General features: G+C 36.2%; 1 protein-coding gene across 2 annotated transcripts in view; it reads left to right on the top strand.

The window, feature by feature from the left end:
- The window catches only part of TMEM209 (transmembrane protein 209), a 29,023-nt gene extending 3,167 nt beyond the window's left edge, over window positions 1-25,856 (top strand). For both annotated transcript variants that reach the window (XM_060020889.1, XM_060020890.1), the window contains exons 6-15: window positions 5,672-5,873; window positions 9,912-10,087; window positions 10,691-10,762; window positions 13,129-13,225; window positions 16,064-16,189; window positions 17,633-17,730; window positions 18,979-19,093; window positions 19,194-19,291; window positions 20,981-21,054; window positions 23,939-25,856. In XM_060020889.1, the coding sequence (XP_059876872.1) occupies window positions 5,672-5,873; window positions 9,912-10,087; window positions 10,691-10,762; window positions 13,129-13,225; window positions 16,064-16,189; window positions 17,633-17,730; window positions 18,979-19,093; window positions 19,194-19,291; window positions 20,981-21,054; window positions 23,939-23,993 (1,113 nt within the window). In that variant the 3' untranslated portion in view covers window positions 23,994-25,856. The remainder of the gene's footprint in view (window positions 1-5,671; window positions 5,874-9,911; window positions 10,088-10,690; window positions 10,763-13,128; window positions 13,226-16,063; window positions 16,190-17,632; window positions 17,731-18,978; window positions 19,094-19,193; window positions 19,292-20,980; window positions 21,055-23,938) is intronic.
- The last annotated feature ends 2,072 nt before the right edge of the window (window positions 25,857-27,928 follow it).

The raw sequence follows: 27,928 nt of genomic DNA, 5'->3' as shown, positions 1-27,928 counted from the left end.
ATTTCCTGACAGCAGTTAGAAGTTCTTTATATCACATCTTAAAACAAAAGAAAAGATTTAGCTTTTGAAAAGATAACGAACTGAGGTTCACCATCTAGGATTTTTCTGCAGTCTTTAAAACAAGTTGAAATTATGATGATTTTCTACTCTAGTTTCCTTTACTCATGTTTTCCCTCTTTCTTTGCTTCTTTATGTGAAACTTTTATATATTCTTATAGAATATTAATGCTTTTCATCATACTGGAGTATCTTCTAAGCTAGAAACTGGGATTGTCATGTAACTTGACTCTTGAGTATGAATACTCTCCATAGGATGATTAGAAACCTTCATACCATCTCCCACCGTAAAGTGGACTTTAGTTTTAATTTTTAGGCTTGATAGAAACAAAATTGACAAATTTGAAATGTGACTCCTGCCTGATGCATAAGGCTATAAAATAGACGTTAAAAGAGGGATGGTCACATTTTCAAGTACTTTTTTTTTGGCCACACCGCGTGGCTTGCAGGATCTTACTTCCCTGACCAGGGATTGAACCCGTGTTCCCTGCAGTGGAAGCACGGAGGCCTAACCACTGGACCGCCAGGGAATTCCTGGGATGATAACATATTCAGATGCTGACACTAGTTAGACTAATATCTCTATAGTTAAATGAGAAATATCTGGAAATGAAATCAACACACTGTCTGCCCTTACCCTTTTACATAATATTCTTTGTAATGAAATTCCATACTGCTGGTTACCTAATAATAATTTTGGCAAGTAATGGAATTTAGAAAATTTTGTATAAGTTAAATATTATGAGGGTAATTTATAACCCATAGGTAAATATGACTTTTTAAAATAGTTTTACTTTGTTTTCATGGGAAAAGTACCATATGATCATTACGGAAAGTTAGGAAATTAGTAGAAAAAAATCACTCATCATCCTACCACCCAAACATAATTTCTGTTTAATGCCTACTTAATACTCATCTAGTGGATATACCCTAGTTTACTCTTGAATATTTAAGTTATTTTTATTTCTTAAAAATTATTATTAGTATCTACTAATTAGCTCTGTACATAAAGCTCATAACATTGCTTAATTATCTTGTTTTCTACTATATTATAACCTTGAGCACAAGATTATGTGTTTTTACTCATCTTTGTTTCCTTAGCACAGTGTATGGAATATAGATGCTATATGTGTCTGTTGAATCAAAGTAATACTTTGGAAAAATTAATGAAATTAATAATTATTTTTCTGGAGAAAAAAATGCTAAAATTGATATAGCCACTATGGAGAACAGTATGGAGGTTCCTTAAAAAACTAAAAACAGAACTACCATACGACCCAGCATTCCCACTACTGGGCAGATACCCTGAGAAAACCATAATTCAAAAAGAGTCATGTACCAAAATGTTCATTGCAGCTCTATTTACAGTAGCCAGGACATGGAAGCAACCTAAGTGTCCATCAACAGATGAATGGATAAAGAAGGTGTGGCACATATATACAATGGAATATTACTGAGGCATAAAAGGGACAAAACTGAGTTATTTGTAATGAGGTGGATGGACCTAGAGTCTGTCATACAGAGTGAAGTAAGTCAGAAAGAGAAAAACAAATACCATATGCTAACACATATATATGGAATCTAAAAAAAAAAAAAAGAAAAAGAAAAAATGGTCAGAAGAACCTAGGGGCAAGATGGGAATAAAGATGCAGACCTACTAGAGAATGGACTTGAGGATACAGGGAGGGGGAAAGGTAAGCTGGGACGAAGAGAGTGGCATGGACGTATATACACTACCAAACGTAAAATAGATAGCTAGTGGGAAGCAGCTGCATAACACAGGGAGATCAGTTTGATGCTTGTGACCACCTAGAGGGGTGGGATAGGGAGGGAGGGAGGGAGATGCAAGAGGGAAGAGATATGGGGACATATGTATATGTATAGCTGATTCACTTTGTTATAAAGCAGAAACTAACACACCATAGTAAAGCTGTTATACTCCAATAAAGATGTTAAAAAAAAATAAAATGGTAAAATTGACAAAGTAGTAGAAAACCTAAATAAGGAAGAAAATTTTAAAACTATTAATCAAATACATCCACAGAACACATTAGGGCCCAGAAGTTTTACCACTGAGTTCTTTTAAATTTTCAAGAAACAATTACTTTTTAAACTTTTGATTATGGAAATTTTCAAACACACACAATAATGAAGGGACAAGTATAGTGAACTCCTGCGTATCTATTACCCATCTTCAACAGTTTTCAACATTTTGCTATTGTATGAACAGATCATTCTGATCCAATAAAACATGTTAGAAGTGTAAGCTCCAGAGTTAGAAAACTGGAGGAGATTGGTTCAAGATGGCAGAGTAGAAGGACATGTGCTCATCTCTTCTTGTGAGAGCACTGAAATCACAACTAACTGCTGAATAACCATCGAAAGGAAGATGCTGGAACTCACCAAAAAAGATACCCCACAATCAAAGACAAAGGAGAAGCCACATTGAGACAGTAGGAGGGGCGCAATCACAATAAAATCAAATCCCATACCCACCAGGTGAGCAACCCAGAAACTGGAGAACAATTATACCACAGAACTTCTCCTACTGGAGTGAAAGTTCTGAGCCCCATGTTAGGGGGTCTGGCAACATGAGTAGGAATCCCCAGAGAATCTGACTTTGAAGGCCAGCAGGATATGGTTGCAGGACTTCCACAGGACTGGGGGAAACAGAGACTCCACTCTTGGAGGGCACACACAAAGTCTTGTGTGCACCAGGACCCAGGGGAAGGAGCAGTGACCCCATAGGAGACTGAACCAACCTACCCACTAGTGTTGGAGGGTCTCCTGCAGAGGTGGGGGGTGGCTGAGGCTTACAGTGGGGACAGGGGCACTGGCAGCGGCAGTTCTGGGAAGTACTCATTGGCGTGAGCCCTCCTGGGGGCCGCCCCACCATATATCCTGTAGGCTCCAGTGCTGGGTCACCTTGGGCCAAACAACTAACAGGGAGGGAACACAGCCCCACCCATCAGCAGACAAGTTTTATTGAGCATGGCCCTGCCCACCAGAGAAAGACCCAGTCCCTCTTAGATAGCCTCATCCACCAGAGGGCAGACAGCAGAAGCAAGAGCTACAGTCTTTCAGCCTGCAGAACGAAAACCACAATCACAGAAAGTTAGACAAAATGAAAAAGCAGAGGATTATGTCCCAGATAAAACCCCAGAAAAACAACTAAATGAAGTGGAAACAGGCAACCCTCCAGAAAAAGAATTCAGAATAATGATAGTGAAGATGATCCAGGATCTCGGAAAAAGAATGGAGGCAAAGATTGAGAAGATGCAAGAAATGTTTCACAAAGACCTAGAAGAACTAAAGAACAAACAGATGAACAATACAATAACTGAAATGAAAAATACACTAGAAGGAATAATAGAATAACTGAGACAGAAGAATGGGTAAGTGACCTGGAAGACAGAATGGTGGAAATCACTGCCTTTGAACAGAATAGAGTCAGAAACCTGGAATGGTGTCCTGGTATGATCTTGAGAAGTTACCTAACCTCTTATACCTAAAATTAATACAGTAATAATATTTACCACTTACTGAGAGGGTGAAATAAGGTAATGTAAATGAATCATAAAATATTGTGCCCCTTGAGCAAGATAAAACCAGTTAATGAAACAGTAACCCAAATACAGTCACTATATATAAGGATTTAACATGTTAATTGAAATAAAAGAAAAATCAATGTGGAAGAGGATTAACATTTTTATTTGTAAACAGCATTAAATATTATAAAATTTGTTAATCCTTAATTTATTACAAACTAATATAAATTGATCATGAAACCCCAGTAGAAAAAAAATTGTCAACGTACTGGAGTAAGTAGTTAATATAATAGGTAATACTACTGACAAGTAATTGTATTTTTAAGGTGTTTAACTTAATAAGTATAAGGAAAATGCAAATTAAATATACATTTTTTAGAATTTTATATATCATAAATATTTTTAAATAGTAATGCTGATGGACACATACCAAAATAGGTATTCCTATCTATTCTCTTCTGATAGGAGTATAACTTAGTACAACATTTTCATTTAATAGAATGGAAATGTGTATTAAAAATGTTCATATGCTTTGGTCAAGTCATTTCAGTTCTAGGGATCTCCTAAAGGAAGTCATCAGAAATTAAGCTAAGATTTATGCACAAAGATGCTGATCATAACATTATTCACAGTAACCAAAAATTTTAGACAATCCAAATGTCTAGAATATAAGAATGTAAAAATAAATTATGATAGATTTGTATTACAAAGTATTATATCGCTAGTAAGAATATTTACAAAGGATTTTTATAGAAAAATTCTTGTTAACTTTAAAAAAACAATATAATGCTAAAGGGTATTATCTCAATTATATAAAAACAAAAATATATTAACATATATGTACATTTAAAGAGTTGAAAATACATGAAATGTGAAAAAGGATTATAGTATCTCTAGGTGGTAGAGTTACAAGTATGGCTTATTTTCTTCATGCTTTTCATTTTTTAAAATATACATATAGGGCTTCCCTGGTGGCGCAGTGGTTGAGAGTCCGCCTGCTGATGCAGGGGACACGGGTTCGTGCCCTGGTCTGGGAAGATCCCACATGCCGCAGAGCGGCTGGGCCCGTGAGCCACGGCCGCTGGGCCTGCGCGTCCGGAGCCTGTGCTCCGCAATGGGAGAGACCACGGCAGTGAGAGGCCCGCATACCGCAAAAAAATAAAAAATAAAATATACATATATTACTTTTTTGGAAAATAGACTATTTTTAGAACAGTTTCACGTTCACAGCAGAATTAAGAGGAATAGAAAAGAGATTTTCTGTGTACCCCTGCCCCCGGCACAGGCACAGCTTCCCCCACTATCAACATCTTGCTGCAGAGTTGTATGAATAGAAGAGCCTGCACTGACACATCATTATCACCCAGAGTCCATAGTTTACATTAGCATTCACTCTTGGTGGTGTACGGTCAATGTGTCTGGACAAACATATGACATGTATCCACCATTATGGTTTCATACAGAGTAATTTCATTGCCCTAAAAATCCTTTGTGCTCTGCTTATACATCCTCCCCCTACCCCAACCTTTTCCACAATCATACAATATGTAGCCTTTTCAGATTGGCTTCTTTCACTTAGTAATATGCATTTAAATTTCCTCCACGTCTTTTCATGGCTTGCTAGCTCATTTCCTTTAGTGCTGAATAACATTCCATCATCTGGATGTACCACAGTTTATCCACTGACCTACTGAAGGACATCTTGGTTGCTTCCAAGTTTTGACAGTTACGAATAAAGTTTCTTATAAACGTCTGTGTGCAGGTCTTTGTATGGACATAAATTTTCAGCTTTGGGGGGTAAATGCCAAGGAGGAGGATGTTTGTTATGGTAATAGTACGTTTAGTTTTGTAAGAAACTGCCAAACTGTCTTCCAAAGTGACTGTTTTGCATTCTCACCAGCAATGAATCCAAGTTCCTGTTACTCTACATCCTTGCCAGCATTTGGTGTTGTCAGTGCTCTGGATTTTGGCCATTCTAATTGGTGTGTGCTCTTTGAAAGTCAAAAACCAAAACAAAGAAATTTCAGTTAAAGAAAAATAAAATAAAGTTCTTTTATTTTGTATAGTTGGCCAGCTATAGTCCCTCTCCATCTTCTCCATACCCTACCACTGTTGGACCAGTGGAGAACAGTGGATTGAGATCTCGCTACCGTTCTTCACCCACCGTCTACAACTCCCCTACTGACAAAGAAGACTACATGACAGACCTACGAACCTTGGATACTTTTCTTAGAAGTGAAGAAGAGAAACAGCATAGAGTTAAGCTGGGTACATATATATTTTATTTAGATCTATTGTACGTATTTTTGTGTCATTTTACGTTATCTTCAACCTTTACTTTGATCCCATACATAAATGTTTAAGTCCTTTAGTAATACACCTTGTGTAGCTTAGGAGAGAAATACATTTTGGTTTTGTATTTTGTTCAGTTAGAAGAATTAAGTTCACCAAAATTTAAGATGTAAAATATAGCTGAGTTAACGGAAATCTTGAACCTTTTGTCTACATTACTATTGAAAGCTTTTTCGTGTAAGTTATAATTTGTTTAAAAGTTGAGGTCATAAAACTGTTTTTGATGCGGTCCGCAGCAGAGCTTCGTGAAGTGATAGTTGTCTCCTTTCAGGTAGTCCTTGGGAAGGTTGGTGTGGCAGGGAGGCTGGTGAGAGCATGGATTTACTCCAGAAGTGCTGTTGTTTTTGGAACATTTTTTAACTTGTCTCTAGTTTGCCTTGGGGAGCAGTGTTAGCAAATCTTAATCTATTTGGGGTGGATTTGATTATTACAAAGTCTATTATTGAAACCAAGTTAGGCTATTGAGCCGAGTAATGATTTTTCCCCCTCAGGAACTTTCACAGAAAGCACATTAGGTGCTAAAGCATGGCCACAGTGAGGAAGCCAATTATTGGACCATGGCTCTTTGTGTCACTTGAAATCTCTCTATTGATTTTTAATTTAATTTTGCCTGAAAGTGCCACAGATGTCAAAGAAACAAATCAATATTATCTTGTTATTTGTTGATACATGCTTTTTTTTCTTTTTAAATTTTGAAATATTTCAAGGATACCGAAAATTATAGAGTGGAATACAAAGAACCCTATGTACCCTCTACATATTTTTGTCATATCCAGGTATTTTCTGACTTGCATTTTTATTTCTTCGTTGACATATAGGAGTTATTTAGAAATATTGTTTGGAAGTATTATTGGTGATTGGTGTTGCTTTTAATTTCCAAGTGTGTGAAATGAAAGGCTTTGTTATCTGTTTTTTCCTAAGTTAATTGTACTCTGGCTAGAGATTTTGATCTGTACCCTATTAATTTTTTAATATTTTTTTTATTTTGTTCGGTACATGGGCCTCTCACTGTTGTGGCCTCTCCCGTTGCGGAGCACAGGCTCCGGACGCACAGGCCCAGCAGCCATGGCTCACAGGCCCAGCCGCTCCACGGCACGTGGGATCCTCCTGGACCGGGGCACGAACCCGTGTCCCCTGCAGTGGCAGGCGGACTCCCAACCACTGCGCCACCAGGAAGCCCCCCCCCCAGTTTGTTTGTTTTAGCCAGTTTGAACTGATAGTTCTTTCTTCAGTGGTGTCTGAACTGCTGTTTAACTAACTCATTGAGCTCTTTGTCTTCTTTTCTTTTTTCAGTTTTCAGAGTTTCATTTGGTTCTCTTTCAGATATGCCTGATTTAGAGTATCTTGTTTTGTTCTTATATTTTCAATTCTTTTTCCTATCTCAATCACTTTAAACGTGCTTTTTAAAAGTCTCTGTCAAGTAGTTCAGTTATCTAAAGTTCTTGGAGATTACATGCTAACATTTTTTTCTTGTTGACTCATTTGCTTGGAGACATGTTTCCCTGTGATTTATGTAATTTTTGTTTGTTTTTGGTAAGCTCATCTTCAGAAGAATTTTATCTGTGCTTTTTCTGTCCTAGGCAGGCTGGATGGAAGCCTTGTTTCCTGCCAGCAGTTTTATATTTGCCTCTACCGGGTGCCTAAGGAACATCATTGACCTTGAACTAACTTAAGTAATTTTGGGGCTTGGAGGTTCCTGGACCTCACAGGGAGTGTAAACGGGCACTATAAACCCATGTGAAGATAGATCTGTAATTTTTAAATCTCTGGGGGTTTCTTTTTAAACAGCCTAAGAGAGACAAGCTTCCTTATTATTTCCTGGTGTCAGTGGACAGATGTTTTTTCCTTATCCACTGAGAATGTGGCCCTTTGAGGTTCCTGGCTCTATGCAGGGTGCAGGGAATAGAGACAGGAAGAAGGTCTCAGTCCAGCTGTCTACCTCTCCTGGACCTGTATCCACATTTCCAGTTCCCAGGCACTGAAATCAAAGCTGATAGGTTTCCCAAAGCCTACAAAATGCTCCAGAGCAGCCACGGCATCAGCTCACATGCAGGCCACTGGCCACCGTGACTTTCAATTCCCTCTTCATTTTTAGCCAGTGACTCTTCCTCTTACATTATTGCAAGCTCCATTATTCATTTAAATTATATATTTTATTTGATAAGCATATATATATCTGGAGATGTTTCAGGTTACCTGATTTGTTATGTTGCCAGACTTCCAAATCTCTTTGTGCTTTGATTCTTTGGTCTTTGTGGTTCTCCAGCTACAGGTTTTGTGCTATTTTGGTGGTGGTGGTCATTACAGAGAAGCCCTATTGTGTCACTTGCTATATATATTTTCCTTGTACTTTGGCTAATGTACAACAGATATAAAAACATATTTCTGTCATCTGTATAAAACTTCTTTTGTCATCTAAAGCCACACTTTATTGAAATTTTAGTTCGTTTTCTCTCAGAAAGCTTGATTATCATTTTCAAAGTTAATAGTCAAAATAATTAATCAAAATAGGATAAACTTTGTGCTCTATCATGACCATGTCTCTTACCTTCCTTTTTTATTCCCTATTTATTAAATCATTTGTGCTTGTTTAAAACTTCTTTTCTTGACATTAATTCATTCCTCTAAGTCAGTGTTACCAGAAGTCCTACTTGAAATTTTTTTACCCCAAGTGTGGTATTTATTATATGTAATTATTTATTTTCATGTCAGCATGAAACTACTTTCACCAGTGCTACTAGCACAAGACTGGCTAACCTTCAAGGTTTTGATGCTGTGACTTGAAATACTGCCACATATTCCTTTCATGATTTCTCGTCTTTTGTGCCTGTAAACATCACTAGAAAAACAGTTTCATTATTTTACAGTCATTCCTTTTAAAAATTCTGCTAAGATTAAAAAAAACTAGTTTTTATTTGTGACTTTTGTGTGAGGGTATAAAATATTAATTGATACTTTTGATATCAGGTAAACTCTGAAAAAATAAACTCTTCATAAGTATCATATAGTTGTCGTTGAAAATTTGCTCTTTATTCAGGAACTGGGCTAGATGCTCGGGAAAAAAAATACTCCCTGCCCTCAAAGAGCTCAAATTTTATTTGGAAAAAGAAACAGGCCTTAAAGTGTGATAAGTACTGTGGTAGATTCCTCTGTAGTATTAAGTCCCTAAATTTGACTATTTACATTTCCTAAAAGTAAATTTATAAATTTAGAAGTGTAATCAGCAGATGGTCTCTTAATACAAGGCAGGAATTACTACAGACTATAAATAGAACACAGTGTAGTACAGGGAAGAGTGAGTTTAGCTGCTAGCCAAAAGACTAGTTTATTAATAAGAGGCTGTAATTATCCCATTCAGAAAGAGCTTCCAAAAATTCAAGCAAGAACTCCTTAGCCTATTTATTTCCTGAAGAAATTTGTCTTTTGTTTCTCTCTGAATCATTTGAAAGTCTTAGAGAATGAAACAAGCTTAATTTTACAACAAAAATAAACAGACACTTTCAGCCACTTAGAGAGCATATGGCTCTCAAAGTGATACTGCTCAGAAAATGTTCTTTTTAATTTTCCATTTCTCTGAAGAAGAGAGAACGTTGGGAGCAGGGAGGAGAGGAGGCTTTGTCTTTTTTTTTTTTTTTTTTTTTTGGCGGTACGCGGGCCTCTCACTGTTGTGGCCTCTCCCGTTGCGGAGCACAGGCTCGGGACGCGCAGGCTCAGCGGCCATGGCTCACGGGCCCAGCTGCTCCACGGCATGTGGGATCTTCCCGGACCGGGGCACAAACCCGTGTCCCCTGCATCGCCAGGCGGACTCTCAACCACTGCACCACCAGGGAAGCCCGAGGCTTTGTCTTTGATTGCCATTGCCATCCAGATTCCTGGATACCCAGAGTTCATATAGCAGCTCCAGATATCAAAATTACTACAACACACTGATAATCTTTAAATTAATCATTGTAGGAAGCCCAGATTCTACTTCGCCTTCCACCAGTCCTACTTTCTGGAACCACAGTCGTTTTATGGGGGATTATGCACAAACTTTAAAGAAGTTTCAGTATCAGCTTGCCTGTAGGTCTCAGGCCCCATGTGCTAACAAAGATGAAGCTGATCTCAGTTCTAAACAAGCTGCAGAGGAGGTAAATGGAAAATAAAAATGACTTGATATTTATGATTTACAGATTGTTAGAAAGTCTTTTCTTCTTCTGGAACTTTTTTTTCTGTAACCTCCACTTCTACTGGCTAGAAACATAAATCTGGCACACATTAAACGGTAGAAAGACTCCTTAAGTTTGTGTACCCAAAACTGAATTATATTGTACGTTTTACTCTTTATGACACATAGTTAACATTACTTTCCTGCCTAAAACATTTTTCTGCACTCATTTATATTGAAAAGGTATCTCAGGTATCTACTTGTACTTATTAGCATATACAAGACTCTTGCTCTTGAAATACATTTAGATTAGAACATTTGATATTCTGTAACTTCATCAGTTTAAAAGCAAATAAAGGATTTAAATTTTGTTCTTAAAAGCAAGAAGAATGTTCTTCAAACATATCAATGTAAGGAATTTTAAATATATATGTGTGCATGAATTGCAACTACTGCATATTAATTAGATCAGTATTGATATTCATGAAGTTTTTTCCAAAGTATTCCAAATATTTCTGAGGGTGGGGGAAGGAATGATTGATAACTGGCATTTTATTTGATTGTTCATTTTAAACATTTTTAATAGGTCTGGGCAAGAGTGACTATGAATAGACAACTTCTTGATCATATGGATTCATGGACAGCCAAGTTCAGAAATGTAAGTTCTGACATTACTCTTTGGACAATATTAGTGCCTCTTAATGTACAAAGTATGTTGTTAGAATATCAGTTAGAGATATTAATTATTAGAATATCAGAATTAAGTATTATTAAAAGTACAATATGTGTGGCACATATATAAGAATAAACATGACGTTTACCATATAGTGTCCGTATTCTTGGGGATTTTTTTTCCTTCTGTATTTAGCAAATCAGTGTATTTTGAGTGGATAAAGGAACAGTGTATTTAGTTGCTAAGATTTTCCCTTTCCCAACATCTCAATTTTACTTTTCAAAGAGCTTTCCTGTCAGTCTGTTATGTGTCTAGAAATGTGAGGGGAGCACAAATGAGGTCCTTTATGTCAGAAAACTTCAGAGTTAGAGAACATAACATATGCTTGAAGCTACTTCAGAGTATATCAATTTCTTCAATTTTTCTAAAGAAGAACCTTCTAATCTTTGGCCTAGAGGTTGGCAAGGCCAGCTCTTGCATATACAGAGTGAGTTAGTTCCCTGGTTTCAACCCTGCCTCTTTCTGTTGTTCTCTGTAGTACCCATTTGTCCGGATTCCAGGGGGGCGAATTGGCCCCTCCTTCACTGCAGGAAGCCCCTCCACTTAGATTCTGTAGAGGCTGCCGCTTCTTCCACTGTTTGATCCTTCAACACTCATCCACCCACTGTATAGTTTCTAGAAATATGTTGAAATCACTTGTTCTTTTTTATTCTTTTTTTTTTTTTTTTTTTTTTGCGGTACGCGGGCCTCTCACTGTTGTGGCCTCTCCCGTTGTGGAGCGCAGGGTCAGCGGCCATGGCTCACGGGCCCAGCTGCTCCGCGGCATGTGGGATCTTCCCAGACTGGGGCACGAACCCTTGTCCCCTGCATCGGCAGGCGGATTCTCAACCACTGCGCCACCAGGGAAGCCCCTTTTTTATTCTTTTACTATAATTTAAATAGGGTATCAAGAAGGAGTGCTGAAAGTAGTAGCCTACTTTCTTGAACCAGAAGCCTGATTGGCTTTTTTGAATAAGAATTCCAGAGCCAGCCCTAGAACTACTCAATCAGGTTTTCTGGGAATGAGGCCTAGATCTCTCTCCTGGAGCTAGTAGATAATTTTGTTGCAGGCTAGGAGTGGCTGGCAAGTAGGATACACTTAATAAATGTTGGAAGAATGAACAAGTGAAATGATGTCCTAGAACTGTACTTTCTTTTATTTCCACTCATAGGCTTATCTAAAAATGTTAATATATTTATAAAGTCTTGGTCAGAAGTATTAGCTTAGAAGAAATACAAACACAGTCCTTTATCTGAATTCCTTAGGCTACAATGTTCTGAAATTTAGGGTTTTTTGTAGTTTTTTTTAAAAAGCAGTATATGCATATACCATATATTTTGTAATACAGTAGCAGGGTCTTGTTAGTACTCAGTAATCAACCACATTAATGTTTCTGCAGCAGAGCATATAAACTGTCACACTAGGTAGGATAAAGTCTAATAATAGCTTCACAGGAATTCAGTTCAGGTCTTGCCAGTATATCAAATTTTCTTGCTAAATAAATTATAAAAACACTTCATTTTCAGAGGCTTTTTAATTCAAAAATTTTATAATGAATTGTATAGACTTGTATTTGATCTGAAGCTTGTTTTCATCCTTCTACTTTATGGTTAAACAGAAGTGTGGAAACAGAAATGGTGGTTGAAGTTGCTGTGAACAAACACAAAACACATAACACAAAAACTAGATGGGGTATTTCCTTGGGCAGTCTTTTCACATCCCAGAATGAGTTTGATATCAGCCATGCAAAGTGGAATTTGAAATTCCTAGTCCTAAAGTGAATATTGTAATATTCACAAACTAGTTTCAAATACAGTAAAATCTGTTTTCCACATGGTTAGGGGATTGAGTGAGCCTGCTGAGAGCTAATCTATGTTATGTTATGTTATGTAATGTTAATCTAAGTTATGTTTAGTTTTAAAAACTATTCTACTAATCACAAACCAGTATAAATGCTACATGTGTAAATGTGTGAATAATTACCCTAGAACTGTAAACTGAAGATGATCCTTTTAGCTAAGTATAATGATCCTAGAAAGAAGAATTTAAGAAAAACTTAACATGTAGCTGAAAGTTTTATATCTTTAAAAAATAGGCATATGTGATTTAAGAATATAACTTTGTCAAGTTATACTCCGTTAGCATATTTACTTATCTCTCTCTAGACTTCAGGTAGCTGCTACTTCCATTCTCTTCCACTATACTCTGTTAATATTCAAGTACAAGACAGCAAAAATAGTTTCATGAAAATAATTATTTGAGAAATGCTTTAAAATTGCGTGTGTAAAATCATTACCTCATTTCTTCCTAGTGGATCAATGAGACAATATTAGTGCCACTTGTACAAGAGATTGAGTCTGTCAGCACACAAATGAGGCGAATGGGTTGTCCAGAGCTGCAAATAGGAGGTATGTGAAAATAGAGCCCAGCGTTTGAGTTCCTTCAGTGAATCTGCCAAGTGGAAAATTTCTTCTTGTAATGGGCTGTTTAACAACACCTTTTGTTATCTTGAGGTGAAGAAAAAAACTAAATGTCTATAATATCACTTTTTAAAAAATATAACAGTTTTATTGAGATATATGCAGTTCACCCATTTAAAGTCTACAATTCAAAGGTTTGGGTTGTGCAAACCATCCCCACAGTCAAGTTTGAATAGTTCATCACCCCAGAAGGAAACCCCATAGACCCGTTTCCAACCACCACCCATCCTCCAGCCCTAGGCAACTACCAGCCTACTTTCTGTCTCATTATATAGGCCTGTTTTGGATATTTCATCTAAATGGGATCATACAATATGTTGTCGTTTGTGACTGGCTTCTCTCACTTAACAATGTTTTCAGGGTTCATCCATGTTGTAGTGTTTATCAGTACTTCATTTCTTTTTATTGCCAAATAATATCCCATTGTTTGGATCTACCACATTTTGTTTACCTGTTCATCATTTGATTGACATTTGGGTTGTTTTCACTTTTTTGGTTATTATGAATAATGCTGCCATGAACACATACATACAAATGTTCGTGTGAATATATTTTAATTTCTCTTGGGTATTACCTAGAAGTGGAATTGCTAAGCCATATGGTAAATCCATGTTTAACCTTTAGAGGAATTGCCAGACTGTTTTCTAAAGCAGCTGCACCATTTTACATCCCCACCTACAGTGTATAAGGGCTCCAGTTTCTCACATCCTTGCCAATACTTGTTATTATGTGTCTTTTTCAGTTATCCTAATGCATATGAAATGGTATCACATTGTATTTTTAGTTTGCATTTCCCTGATGGCTAATGATGTTTAGCATCTTTTCATGTGCTGGTCCATTCATATATCTTCATAAGCAAAATATCTTTTCAGATCCTTTACCCAGTTTTTTTTCCCCTTTACCTATTTTTAAATTGGGTTACTTGTCTCTTTATTATTGAGTTGTAGGTGTTCTTTATATATTCAAGATACAAGTCTCTTATTAGATATTAATTTAAAATTGTACAAAGCATAAAAAATGTGTACAGTGCTAATTTAAAGTCCCCTTTTTTCAATATAAGAAAAATACATTTTTCTTATCTGCTAAAAATAAAATTATTAAGGTTTTGTGTAATATAATTTGCCTAAAGTATATATACACTATAACTTATTTAGTGTTAAATAATTAGGTTTCAAAATAAATAAGGAATATTTTAGTCAATCAGCTTTCTAGAGAATAAATTTCTCTTTGAAATATGTAAGGGCTTTGGATTGCACATTAACACTTTCTACTTGCTTTTGGGTATCTTTTTTTAATCAGTCTTTATTCTCTGGAATAAGTATAGTGTTGTGCATCACTAAAGTACCCACGTGTTGAGTATCCGTATATTTTGTATATAATGTATACAACACTCACATTAACCTTGAAAGCTAGCTTTTAGTGCCACATTTTATGGATCAGACTACTAAGACTCAGAGAGGTTAAGTAACTTGCCCAGTGTCACAGAGCAGTGATTTGAGGCCAGAGCTTTCTGACTCCAAAGTCAGAAGGTTACTTTCTTGGTAATGTTATTTGAACCTATGCTTATCCTTTTTGAGCTTTTTTATAAGCTATAAAAATATGTTATGTTTCACAACATTTTTACCAGTGTGATGTGCTTTTTAAAAAAGAATAACATTGTTTTATCACTGTGAAAGCAACATGCATATGTTCATTGTAGAAAATTTGGAAAGTACAGAAATACACAAAGAATATTACCCATGATTGCGCTTCAGTAGATAACCACAATCAATCGTTTTAAATCACAATCACTTATTCCTTTTGGAGAAAAATACTATGATACTATATATATCAATGGTAAGTTATACCATAATTTAACAACATTAAAATGTGAAAAGTGTATATTTAGGAGTTGAGCAAATAGTACATATGTATGTATATATTTTTAATTAAATTGGGGTCATACTGTTTTGTTACCTGCTTTTTTCCCTCTACTTTTTCTATTTTGTTAAATATTCTCCAGTACTATTTTTATGGCTAGTTTGTATTTCTTTTTTATGTATGTAATATATTGTATTTAACTGATCTTTATTATTTAAAATTTAGAAGAGTTTCCCTTTGCTGTTATTAATAATGCTGTAAGTAAATGTCCTTTTACCTAAATATTTGTGTACATTCATAATTATTTCCTTAGGATAATTTCTTAGGAGTGAAGTTGTAAGTTCAATAGGTATAAATATATTAAGGCTTTTAATATACATAACCCTTCAAAAAGCTTATACCAATTTATATTCTAGCAATAATGTCACATATAAGAAAGCCTTTTTCCCAACATTGGGTATTACTAGTATGGTTGTACATTTTGAAACTTTTTGTTCGTTTATTCATTTCTTTGGATAGTTGTCTTTCATGAAGTGATGAGCGAAATCACTCATAAAAAGTGTTCACTTGTCACTGGCATAATGGGCAACTTTTAATTCAACCTGATTTTGAAAGCTCTCATGTGTCTTTTTATATATACTCCACAAAAATCTTCTATTAGTTGTTTATAGATCTGGCAAAATGGATTTGGCTGTTTTTGGAGTATGCATGTGTTTGTTTAACTCTGGCCACCTTGCCAGAAATGATCAAATATTTTGTAGGTAAAGTAGATAATGCAGCTTGTTAAGATAAACTATCGTTGCTTTCCTTTATTCCTTCAACATCTATTGAAGGAAGAGCATTTGAAGTTTTTTCAAAGATCCACATGAGGAATAATCTGTTTTCTGTGTGTTTTAATTTTAACAGAGGCTAGTATTACTAGCTTGAAGCAGGCTGCTCTGGTCAAAGCTCCACTCATTCCAACTCTAAATACAATCGTGCAGTATCTAGACCTCACGCCAAATCAGGAATACTTGTTTGAAAGGATCAAAGGTAATTATTGATTTGGAGAGGGAAAAAATGAGAGCTTTTTCACTAGTTTGAAATTTTATACAGGTAACATGGAACAAAATTTTTTTTTAATTATAAGTATCACTGAAGTGTGATCTTATTTTATAAATATGTATTTAATAATGGCTTTATTAAGGCTTATACTTGAACAACTTTTGAGTTTTATATTCTGTATGCTTAAAAATGGTCAAAATAATGTAGTTAGCCTTGAATACATTAATTACTAATTTTGTTCTAAATAGGGAAACTTAAATATGAGCTAAATGGGCTCACATGAATATTTCACTCATTTTCTATTCTTAAGCTACCAAGAATGGATGCCACAATGACATTCTTTATAATTTCAGCATGCCGATCCTATTTCTTTCGATTTTTATAAGTCATATGTAATACGTTGCTTCTTTATATTTCTGTTATATTCTGATTATTTGGGGGAAATATGATCTTCTGAGGAGACTGACTTGAGACTCAGGAAATTTAGCCTCCCTGGTACTCCCACATACTCTCTTTATGCCTCCCTACATTTATTTGGATAAACTCTGTAAAATGTTCTCATCACTAAAACAAGTTTTAGAAATAGTATTTCACTCTTTAGATTTATCATAAATCTTAATTTGAAAATGTAATGTTGCCCCTTCTCTAGTCTAGGTTTGGACTGAGGTTTAGGAATAAACATTTATCATGACTTACTTAGGAATAAACATTTATCATGACTTACGTACTTATTTATTTATGGCTGCATTAGGTCTTCTTTGCTGCGCGTGGGCTTTCTTTAGTTGTGGCGAGTGGGGGCTACTCTTCGTTGTGGTGCACGGGCTTCTCATTGCAGTGGCTTCTCTTGTTGCGGAGCACGGGGTCTAGGCAAAAGGAATTCAGTAGTTGTGGCTCGTGGGCTCTAGAGCACAGGCTCAGTAGTTGTGGCGCACGGGCTTAGTTGCTCCAAAGCATGTGGGATTTTCCTGGACCAGGGCTCGAACCTGTGTCCCCTGCATTGGCAGGTTGATTCTTAACCACTGAACCACCAGGGAAGTCCCCATGGTGCTATTTAATTTTTTATATCTTGTATTTCTTTGTCTGCATGTTTTGATCAGGTTTTTAGGTTTTTAGATGTTATACTTTCCTTATTGTAACCCCTTAGCCTTTTTTTTTTTTTTTTTTTTTGCGGTACGCGGGCCTCTCACTGTTGTGGCCTCTCCCGTTGCGGAGCACAGGCTTGGGATGCGCAGGCTCAGTGGCCATGGCTCACGGGCCCAGCTGCTCCGCGGCATGTGGGATCTTCCCGGACCGGGGCACGAACCTGTGTCCCCTGCATCGGCAGGCGGACTCTCAACCACTGCGCCACCAGGGAAGCCCCCCCTTAGCCTTTTTTTTTTCCTTCTTTCTTGTATATTCTTAGCTTATTTTATTTTACCTTTGTTGCTACAGAACTTTCCCAAGGAGGCTGTATGAGCTCATTTCGATGGAATAGAGGTGGAGACTTCAAAGGCCGCAAGTGGGATACAGACCTGCCCACTGATTCTGCTGTAAGTCCCCAGTTTTATCAGTTTGACATTTTTGTTATTGGGTTTATTTTTCCATTATAAAAATGAATATTAAAAAGAACTTAGAGGGAATTCCCTGGCAGTCCAGTGGTTGGGACTCAGTGCTGGCTGTCACTGCCATGGGCCCGGGTTCAATCCCCGGTCAGGGAACTAAGATCCTGCAAGCCACACAGTGAGGCCAAAAAAGAAAATAAATAAATAAATGAATAAATAAATAAAAATGAAAATAAAATAAATGAAAAGAACTTAGAAACTAAGTAGAAATACAAAATTTTTATACCAGCATCTTAACCCAACCACTGTTAACATTTTGGTATATTTTCTTCTTTTTTTTTCTTTACTTATATTGTGCTATTTTTAATGTTTTTATCGATACAGATATAATAATCCCATATGTAAAATTATGTCTCCTGCTTTTTTTCACTTTTCAGTGTTATTTGCACTATTACACACTGTCATTTAACTGTTCTCCTATATTGGACCTAAAAGTTTGGGAAACATGTAGTGGGGGAGGGATTTTTGTTTTTCTGTCTTAAATAATACTGCCAGGAGTAACATAATGCATGTTTCTTTCTTATTTAGGATTATGATTTTAAGAAAGATTCCTAGAATTAGATTTATGAAATCAAAGAGTATAAAGTTTTGGAGCATTTAAGAGTTTTTCAAAATTATGTTTGTTTTTTTATAGTGACTGTTATGTGTGAAAATGAAGTTTAAATGCTGGTACTCAAATTCAGAATTGAATGTATGTGTATTTTATTTTGATTTTGCTGTTAATTACCTATATGGGTGTGAATGATCCCCTTAACAGAAAACTAGGAATGTCTTGCTCTAATCTTTTCATTTCATAGATTTCATCTTACAGATATAACCACTTGAAAACATTTTTGCTAATTCTTTCTTTGGAGAAAAACTTAAAAATTGGAGTCATGCGCTTCCCTGGTGGCGCAGTGGTTGAGAGTCCGCCTGCCGATGCAGGGGACACGGGTTCGTGCCCCGGTCCGGGAAGATCCCACATGCCGCGGAGCGGCTGGGCCCGTGAGCCATGGCCGCTGAGCCTGCGCGTCCGGAGCCTGTGCTCCGCAACGGGAGAGGCCACAACAGTGAGAGGCCCGCGTACCGCAAAAAAAAAAAAAAAATTGGAGTCATTATAAACATGTTTTAAAAGTACCACATACATACTTGATCGATTTTCATGCTGACTTTGAAAAATTGTTTCCTCGTCTTCAGATCATCATGCATGTGTTTTGCACCTACCTTGATTCCAGACTACCTCCACATCCTAAATACCCTGATGGAAAAACATTTACTTCTCAGCACTTTGTTCAGACACCAAATAAACCAGGTATAAACAACCTCTCCTAAAAGGATGAATTGAGCTTTTCACATGAAATACATCTAGTGGTTTGGTTTTGTTTTTTTAATGTAGCATATTTCCTTTACAGACGTGACAAATGAGAATGTTTTTTGCATTTATCAGAGTGCTATCAACCCTCCCCATTATGAGCTAATCTACCAGCGTCATTTCTACAGTCTTCCAAAGGTACTTCTAAATGTAGCAGTTGCTATTACTAATGTCATGGATGACTTGCTTTGTTAATATTTTTAAAATTAGATTCTCTTGTTTATGGAATAGGTAAACTTTTTAAATTAGGGAAAAAATGCTAGTTTTGTATCCCTTTTTTTAAAACTCTAAAAGTAATATGTGCTTAATTTGGAGAATTATGAAGAAAAGGAAGAAAAGTTCATTATTCCATTATTTACAGGAAGCTCTTGTTAACATTTGGTATAATTTTTTTGATAAATTTCATTTTGGTCTTTTTCTGTACTTATTTATGGGTTGAAATCATATTATTTATGTAGTTTTATATCCTTTTTAAAATTAATGTTATAATTTTCCATGCCTTTAAGAATCTTCGTTAAAACACTTTTTAATGGCTATTTTAAAACTTCACAATAAAATTATAACATAATTTATTTAACCACTCCCCTACAGTTAGATATTTTGGATGTTTCTAAGTCTTCATTATCATAAATACCTTTATGCATATAGCTGTCTGTATTTTGGGTAGTTTTTTAGCCTGAAGTCCAAAAATGGAATTCTAGGTTATAGAATATTTTCAAGGCTGTTAAAATATGTTATCAAAAAGATGATTGTACCAGTTTACACTTCTATCCAGGTATTTTACTTTTGATTACAAACATCAGTTCTGTTGATGACCTCTGCAGTTATTTTTGTTACCAGCATCTATACTAAGAAATTTTACATAGACTATAATCATAAATTGTATCCTTCACTTCATCAGATACCCGGAAGAGAATATTTCTTTTTTTTTTTAAGTTTAATATTTCAACTTTGTAAGTGTAAATATTTTGGGCCATTCAAGTTCCATGCAAATCCTTTTTTTTTTTTTTAAAGAAACACTGTCTTTAAAAATCATATATCCTAAGATTTTTTAGTAAAAACACTAAATCAGAATAAGCAGGTATAAGTTAATCAGTAAATTGAAAATCTAAATCAGGAGCTATTTCACAGACCAGAAATTACATATAATAGTTTGATTTTAGTGCTGGCAAAATGCTGCCTCATAGTCCCTTGTAGATAAAATAAATTTACATTTAATATGTTACTTACACTGTTAACATATATCATAATGTATTTTGAAGTGTGATTAAAGGTTTTTTAATTCCAACATTGTTGTTTATGCTGTTAATTTGGGGGATAGAGTATTTTTTGTGTGTAGGATACAGGGGTACCAGCTTCAGAATAGCTCCCATCCAGACCTTCATAAATGCTGCTTCCCATGTATGGGAACTTCCCAATGTGTTTATTTCTGCTCATCTTTCAGGTCTCAACTTAAAAATTTCTCTCTCAGGGAGGCATTGCTTGCCTCACCACTCTGGGTTTAATGCATATGTTCCCATGGCACCCTACACCTTCTTCTTTCTCATAACATTCATCACACTTTATTGTAATTCTGAGTTTCCTGTCTGCCTTTCCTACTAGACCTTAAGCTCCTCAATTACATGGATCCTCTCTGTTTTATTCACCACAGTATTCCCACTTCCTAGCACAAAGTGGGCACTTTGTTTAATGAATGAATGAAAGGCTGAATTACATGGAATTCCGAGTTAGTAGAATATAAATTGATAGGATCGCATTTACCTATCAGGCTGAATGGTTTGGTTTCGTTAGGTTTAAATCTTGCTGTATTTTTTGTCTTTGTTCCAGGGCCGAAATAATATGTTTCATACATTATTAATGTTCCTCTACATCATAAAGACCAAAGAGTCAGGAATGCTTGGGTAAGTACTTATGCTTTAAAAATACAAGTACTTAACTTATATACTGTTTTCCTTATGTTCAGATGCTGCAGAAGGCAGCATCATATACTGAAGATTTGTGGACTGAACAGTAAGAGATATGGCTTCTAGTACTAGCTCAGCCCTGTCACTAACCAGCTCTGCCATCTTGAGCAAGTCCATTACAGTAATTCCTTGGAACCTCCATTTCCCCATTGATAAAAAGGCAATTTGACCACATCATTGGCTTTACAGCTGTGTCCCCCAGAGGAACAACCCTGATATATCAGGCTCTTGCCACTTTAAAATTTAAAAACAAAAACAAAACTGGAGTTCTATTTATTCAAGCTATCCCACTTCAGACACAAAGCCTTCTGCAAAATGTTTACACTTTCAGAGAGACTAAGTCAGCACCAGTTCCATAATATTGTTAATTGGGATGGAAAAATGGTCAGTTGAAATTGTTTACTTTGTTTATTCTAAATACTTAGTAATGAAGCTCACATACTGTTACAATAAACTCAAAATTGCTGTCTTGTTATTTAGATGATTTGAAATTTTAGTCCTTCAAATAATATTTGTAGTAATTTGAAGTAAATGGACCTCAGCTAATGCTGGGTAAATCTGGTAATGCAAGGACTGGAAGTCTGAAAATCTGTGTTCTGGGTCCATCTCTGCCTGCACTGTGTAACCTGAGGTTAAAAAAATGTAAAGGGAAGGGCTGAATAGAAAACATCAGGGGTCTGTTCCAGTTTGGTATGCATGCTTCTTTTCAGTTTTATAGGTGCCCTGTTTTATACAGGTTCTGGAACTCCACTGTCCAATACAGCAGCCGCCAGCCACATGTGGCATTGAGCATTTGAAACATGATTAGTCCAAATTGAGATGGGCTGTCAGTGTAAACTACACAGACTAGAATTTGAAGACCTAGTACCAAAAAAGAAAAAGTAAAATATCTCTAATAATTTTGTATATTGATGACGTTGAAATAATGCGTTGGATATACTGAGTTAAAGAATATTTATGCTACCATGGCTCTTTTTTCTTTATTTTTTTAATTACAAAAATAATGCATGCTCAATATAGAAATATTTAAACAATATAGCAGTGTATAAACTAGACATTGAAAACTCCCCTCTGATCAACTCTCTCTTCTGATCAACTCTCCCTCGAGGTATCCATTGTGTTAACAGTTTCAGGTGTGCATTTTCAGACTCCTTTCTGGGGAAAGTTGATTTTTTTTAGTTTTCATTTTGTTTAAAAATATATTGTACCCAAACATATTACTTTGTGACCTGCCTTTTAATCTTATGGTATATCTTGGATATTCTTCTGTGTCAGTAAATACAGACTTTTTTCCTAAATTTTCTAGCAGTATTTAGAAAGATATACATGTATTAGAAAGATGGAATGTGCTATAAATATATTGTTTTGTAATTCTTAACAGTGTTTCTGGAAGACTATTTTGAAGTGAGGAATTAACTTAGAAGTATTTTAAATAAATAATGAATTTTTGGTTTTAACTGAAAATTTATCTTTTCTCTAAAAATCTAAATTGATACTTGATACATAAGTGATTTGTCATGACAGCATGAAGCTTGTGTTGAGTACCATATATAGTTTGTCATATACATAAAAATGTAAAATCTGTAAAAGTATTGGATTGGCCAAAAAGTTCATTTGGGTTTTCTGTAACATCTTAGTGGGGCAGTAATTTACACAGAGACCCAAAAGAATTGGTATAATATTTAAAGTGCTTATCTTCTCTGAATGAGGAACTTACATGTGGAAAATGAAACATTTTAGACTAAAACTAATCTGTGTTTTATTTATTTGGGATTTTTTTTTTTTAACCAAGGGAAAAGTCTTTGAAATTAACTTAAAATATGATTAATCTTTTTAATACATTTTGGAACAATCAAATGTTAAAAACTGCTGTCCTATACCTTAAAGGAAGGAAATTTCCTTTGCTTAAAGGAAATAAGCAAGTGGCTCAAGTATAGACCATTTGGAATCATGCCCATAACACAGCAGTTTAATACAAATCTATTATCAGTTCAATGCCACATATTTGTGCGGTAGTGGAATGAGATGAAAGTTTTACATCCAAAAGGGAAAAAAACCTAGACAGAATTGACTGCACAGTAATTTGTGTCCTGTTCAGTAAAAGACACCATAAATAAAGTTTAAAACTAAATGACAAACTGAGACAAAGACTTATAATTTCAACATTTAGAGCAAAGCCAAGTTGATATCCATCATGTATAAGGAGCATATACGTTAATTAGAAAAGAAAAATATAAGAAATGGTCAAAGACACGAGAGACTTTCATAGAAGAGTGTCGTGCAGATGGTTAATGAACATGAAAAGATGCTTAGTCTCATATACAATCAAGCCAGAATTAAAACATTTTTTCTATCAAATTGAAATTTATCATTTGCAGTGTTGGTGAGGGTATGGAGAAATGGGAAAATATAGTTGATGAAATGACCTTTTTTGAACAGGTAAAATTCTCTAAGAGGCCTAGCATCTCTAACTCCTCAATTTTTAAAAATTTAATTGACACTTTTACTTAAATCCTACTTGCTAAAATTGTCCTGTTTAACTCTATCTGTTGTAATAATTCTTGAGGTCCACTGAAAAATTAATTTTCAACACTCCATAAGTCCATTTATTCTAAATTTGGGTTTTAAGCACAGTTAAGAAAGTAATTACTGTTTCTGGAATTCACCTGATAAACCATGTGTAACATAACTTATTTCAGAAAAGCACTACATGTTAATTAAACATGTACCCCTTGTAAAGACTCCTATTTTAGTTATTTGAAAAAAGACCTTTAATGCTGGGCAATCAATTCCACTAAAACTTTTTTTTTTCTCTTTATAGGAGAGTTAATCTTGGTCTATCCGGTGTGAATATTTTGTGGATTTTTGGCGAGTAGTGGGTCATTTAATTCCAAACTTTTGGACTTCATTTGACTGAATCAGAAGTTGAATCTAAGTATCTCTGAGTCACTGCCTCTTCTGAAATAAGATACATATGTGTATGTTACAGACTTTAGATTTAACAAAAAATTAGCTATTATGAAACTTCTTTGTAAAAGTATGCCCTATATCTTCTACACCAAGAAACATTACTTTATCATTTCAGAAAAAAACTGCAATCCTTCAGATTTTTGTTGGCCAAAACAGTGCAGTTCCCCCTTGAGTCCTTCTTCACTGTAACCCCCCCAAATAAGAATCATCTGCCTGATTCCTCCCCACAAAAACTGTTTTTTCAGTTGAGTTATTTAGTATAAATAATTTTTTTTAAAAAGCAAATTGCTTATTTTTTTTAGTGTTTATATTACCCCAGTGTTCAACAAATTAGCCCAAGGCCCATATTTAAAGAAATGAGATAAACTTTTAAGTAATAGTTCATATGCATTTAAAAAATATTATTGGAAGAGGTTTGATGGTATTAATGTTTAAAAAGTCAACTCTTGATGAAGTTCACAGTCTTGAACATGGTTTGAAAGATGCTGCCTGATCTTCCTTCTGCCCCCCTTGCCCCTGCCTCCACTCCAGTCTTGCCTTGCCCCTCTCCTTCCATGCCCCAGCCACACTGGCCCTCTCTCAGCTCTCATCCCAGGGCCTCCGTGCACTCCCGCTGCCTGAGACACTCCGGCCCCACTCTAGCCAACCCTCCTCAGCACCCTTCTAGGCTCTGCCTAAATGTTGCTTTCCCAAAGAAGCTCTCCCTTCCCCCCCACTCCTTCCATTCCCACCTCCCGCAGATCCCCTGACTGTTTTCTCTCTTGGTACCTTTCACCTTTGCTTCATATCACCGACCGTGGTTTGAAATCACATAGGCACGTGCATTTCTTTATATGTCTCTCTAAACCTGTGCTGTTCAATACAGCAACACCTGAGGCTGTTAAGCACTTGAAACACGCCTAGTCCAAATTGCGATGCGCCGTAAGTGTAAAATCACACCGGTTTCAAAGACTTGATAGGAATAAAAGACTGTAAACTAAGAAATAAACAACTATAAAAATAAAAAGTCAACTCTTGGGTTAAATTTAGCTGATAGAATTAAACTATTAGGTCTTAGTTAAGAGGCTGAAGACATCAAGAAAACAATTGCCTTGGTTTTAATAACTCAGTTTCACTGTTCCATAATATTGTATTGAATTCCCTTTAAAATCATATGATATCTGTTTAAATTTTTTAGATATGTTCAAAATATCTGGAAAGTATGAAATAACCAAGTTTGTAAGTTTTGCTTGACTCTCCATCTTTATTATCTTACATGTATATGTAGTATATCTAAGGCTAGTTAGCAATTGCATGCATTTTTTGGGTTGACATGTTACTAGAGACTGCTTTACCTGGAAACAACTAAAACTAGTATTTTCTCAATAACTCCGTGTCATTATTACATATGCAGCTCATTTTGTGTAATTTGTAAATCTTGTTCCTGTTTTTTAACAGTCAGATGTCCAAAGGAAAGGAAGTTTCTATCTTTTAACTGCTTTTGATGTATGTTAAATTTGTTTGTTATGATAAAATACCAATTAAACATGTTAAATATAAGAACATGTAAAAATCGAAGTCTCCTGTTTCAGAAGCTGGTGTGTCTACTTCACAATTACAAAGAATAAAAAATGACGTGTCATTTCTTATATTAAAAAAAGTTTATGTGTCAGAAATGCAATATACAGTAAATATTTCACGTAAAAAGACTAGGGGTACACATTAAAAAGAAAAGATACTTTGTTTGCATACTAAGGGTGGTGTGGGTTACTATACTCTGGGTGGCTTTCATTTATTAACTTGTCTTCACAAATGTTTGAGCCAGCATATACTTACTATAGCTTTTATTAAAAATACTTTGATGAATTAGTTTGAATTCATACTTCAGGAAGACAGTGCACTGCAAACATGGTAAATTTTTTGGTCCTTGTGTTAAAATTAGTAAATATTTCTCACAAGTTTTTATTTTCTTTGCTTGACTCATCCTTGTGGGATCAAATCCACTAATCTTCTAGATTATGTTCACTGTATCACTTATTCTTTTTTTCTCTATGAATATCAGCCTTTTCTTCAGCCAGATTTGTTTAGAGGCATGTTTATAATTTGGTTCCTACTATAACATAAAAATGCTGTGTTGCTTGACTTTCTCAGATATACACTTTAAACTGATATTTAGTGGTGAAGACATGCAGCATGTAGGTGGCACTTCTAAACTCAGCTTTGTGATTATAAATCCTTTGAATGCGGGCATTCCTCGAAGGTCATGCTTTGGTCCTTTGTCTCACTGCTTATGCTTTTCCTTAGAGATCTCATTCATTCTGTGACTTCATTTATCACCTCTGCATTTGATTCCCAGGTTCATCACCAACCATACTGTCTCTCCTGAGCTCTAGTGTTAAATTTCCTGTGACCTGTCAGACATTTCCACTTGGATATCATGCACATTCTCCATGTGTGGAACTGAATTCACATCTGCTGAAACAGCTCCCTCTCTAACATCCCTTTTTCTGTTCATTGTACTACCAGTCGCCCACATTCAAAACTGTGCTGTCATCTTGACTCCTTGAGCTCCCTGGGTCCCCAATCCAATCAGGCAGCAATCTCATCCATTCTTTCTTAACAATGTCTCTTGCAGCTGTCCCTTTCCATTTCTGCTGCCACTATGCTCATTTACACCCTTATCAGCTCACACAGGACTACTACAACAGCCTAATTAATCTCACAGCTTCCTAATTGTTGCCATGCTTCCAGATTTTCCAATTCATCCTGCACACTCTCTTGAAATCTTCCTAAAACACTTGTTTGATCATTTCATTCTCCTGATAAATTCCTTGGCCTGACATTTAAAACCCTTCATAATCTGGCCCCAAGCTAGCCTTATCCACCTGGATCCTTGGCTTCAGCCATTGTAGGCTGCTCCTTGCTGGGCTGTCTGCATGTATCTCCTGCCCATCCTGATCACTCCCTGGGGATGTCCCCTCCCCCTCTACAGTCTACCCTTCCCTTGAGACTTTGCTCTAATTAAACCCGCTATTTTTTGGAGCTGATCCTGACCACTGCAGCTGGCAGTCATTTCTCCCCCCAGGGTGATTAGATCTGTGCCCCTTTTTTGGCACTCAGCCACCATATGAATGAATTCAGAAGTGACTTTTAGTCTCTAAGGATGGGTACTCATAGCCTGTCTCATCCTCATGAAAGACCTGAGTTTTTTACTAGTCTGAGCTGTGCTACTGTTCAGGAAGACTTTGATGATGGCTAAAGCTACCTTTTGGGAAAGGCTTGAGTTCTCGTCAAAGGACACCTTTTGAGCAGCCAGGCGCACTGACTTTCCTTTTGTGTCTAGGCCTAAGGAGGAGGAAACATTCCCAGGCCTGAAGAGCTGCAGCAGGGACATTGCCTAAAACGTGTAGGCATTAGGAAAATACACAACCAATTCCCGGTACTCTTGGGGGTCTTCCTTAGTGACCTGAGGTGAGGCCGTTAAACTTACCAGCAGCACATTGTCCCAGATCTTGCAGGGTCCACTGTGAGGGGCCAGGAGAGGCTAGCTGGCCCACCCTTCCGTCCAGGTGGCTTCAGCGACAGCACTCCCCTGCTTGTAGGTAGGGCCAACAATACCTGAGGATAAGCAACAGAGGGCTGGAATCTCTGGCAAGAAGGCCTTGGGGAAGGATCCTTGCGGGGGTGGGAGGGGCGGTAATCTGCCCACTTAGAGTGAGAGGGGTTTGCACATCAGCACCTGTGCTTCTTAGGCCCCAGTGACATTGCCACATCTCATTGTGTATGCCAGTGGCTTTGTGCTGAGCCTGCTGGATTGTTAGGCATTAGCTCTGAGCCACATCTCTAATTTGACCCCTGAATG

This window comes from Delphinus delphis, chromosome 9, assembly GCF_949987515.2.
Source record: "Delphinus delphis chromosome 9, mDelDel1.2, whole genome shotgun sequence".
In the NCBI taxonomy this organism is placed as follows: Eukaryota; Metazoa; Chordata; class Mammalia; order Artiodactyla; family Delphinidae; genus Delphinus; species Delphinus delphis.
This window is presented reverse-complemented; position numbering and strand designations above follow the sequence as displayed.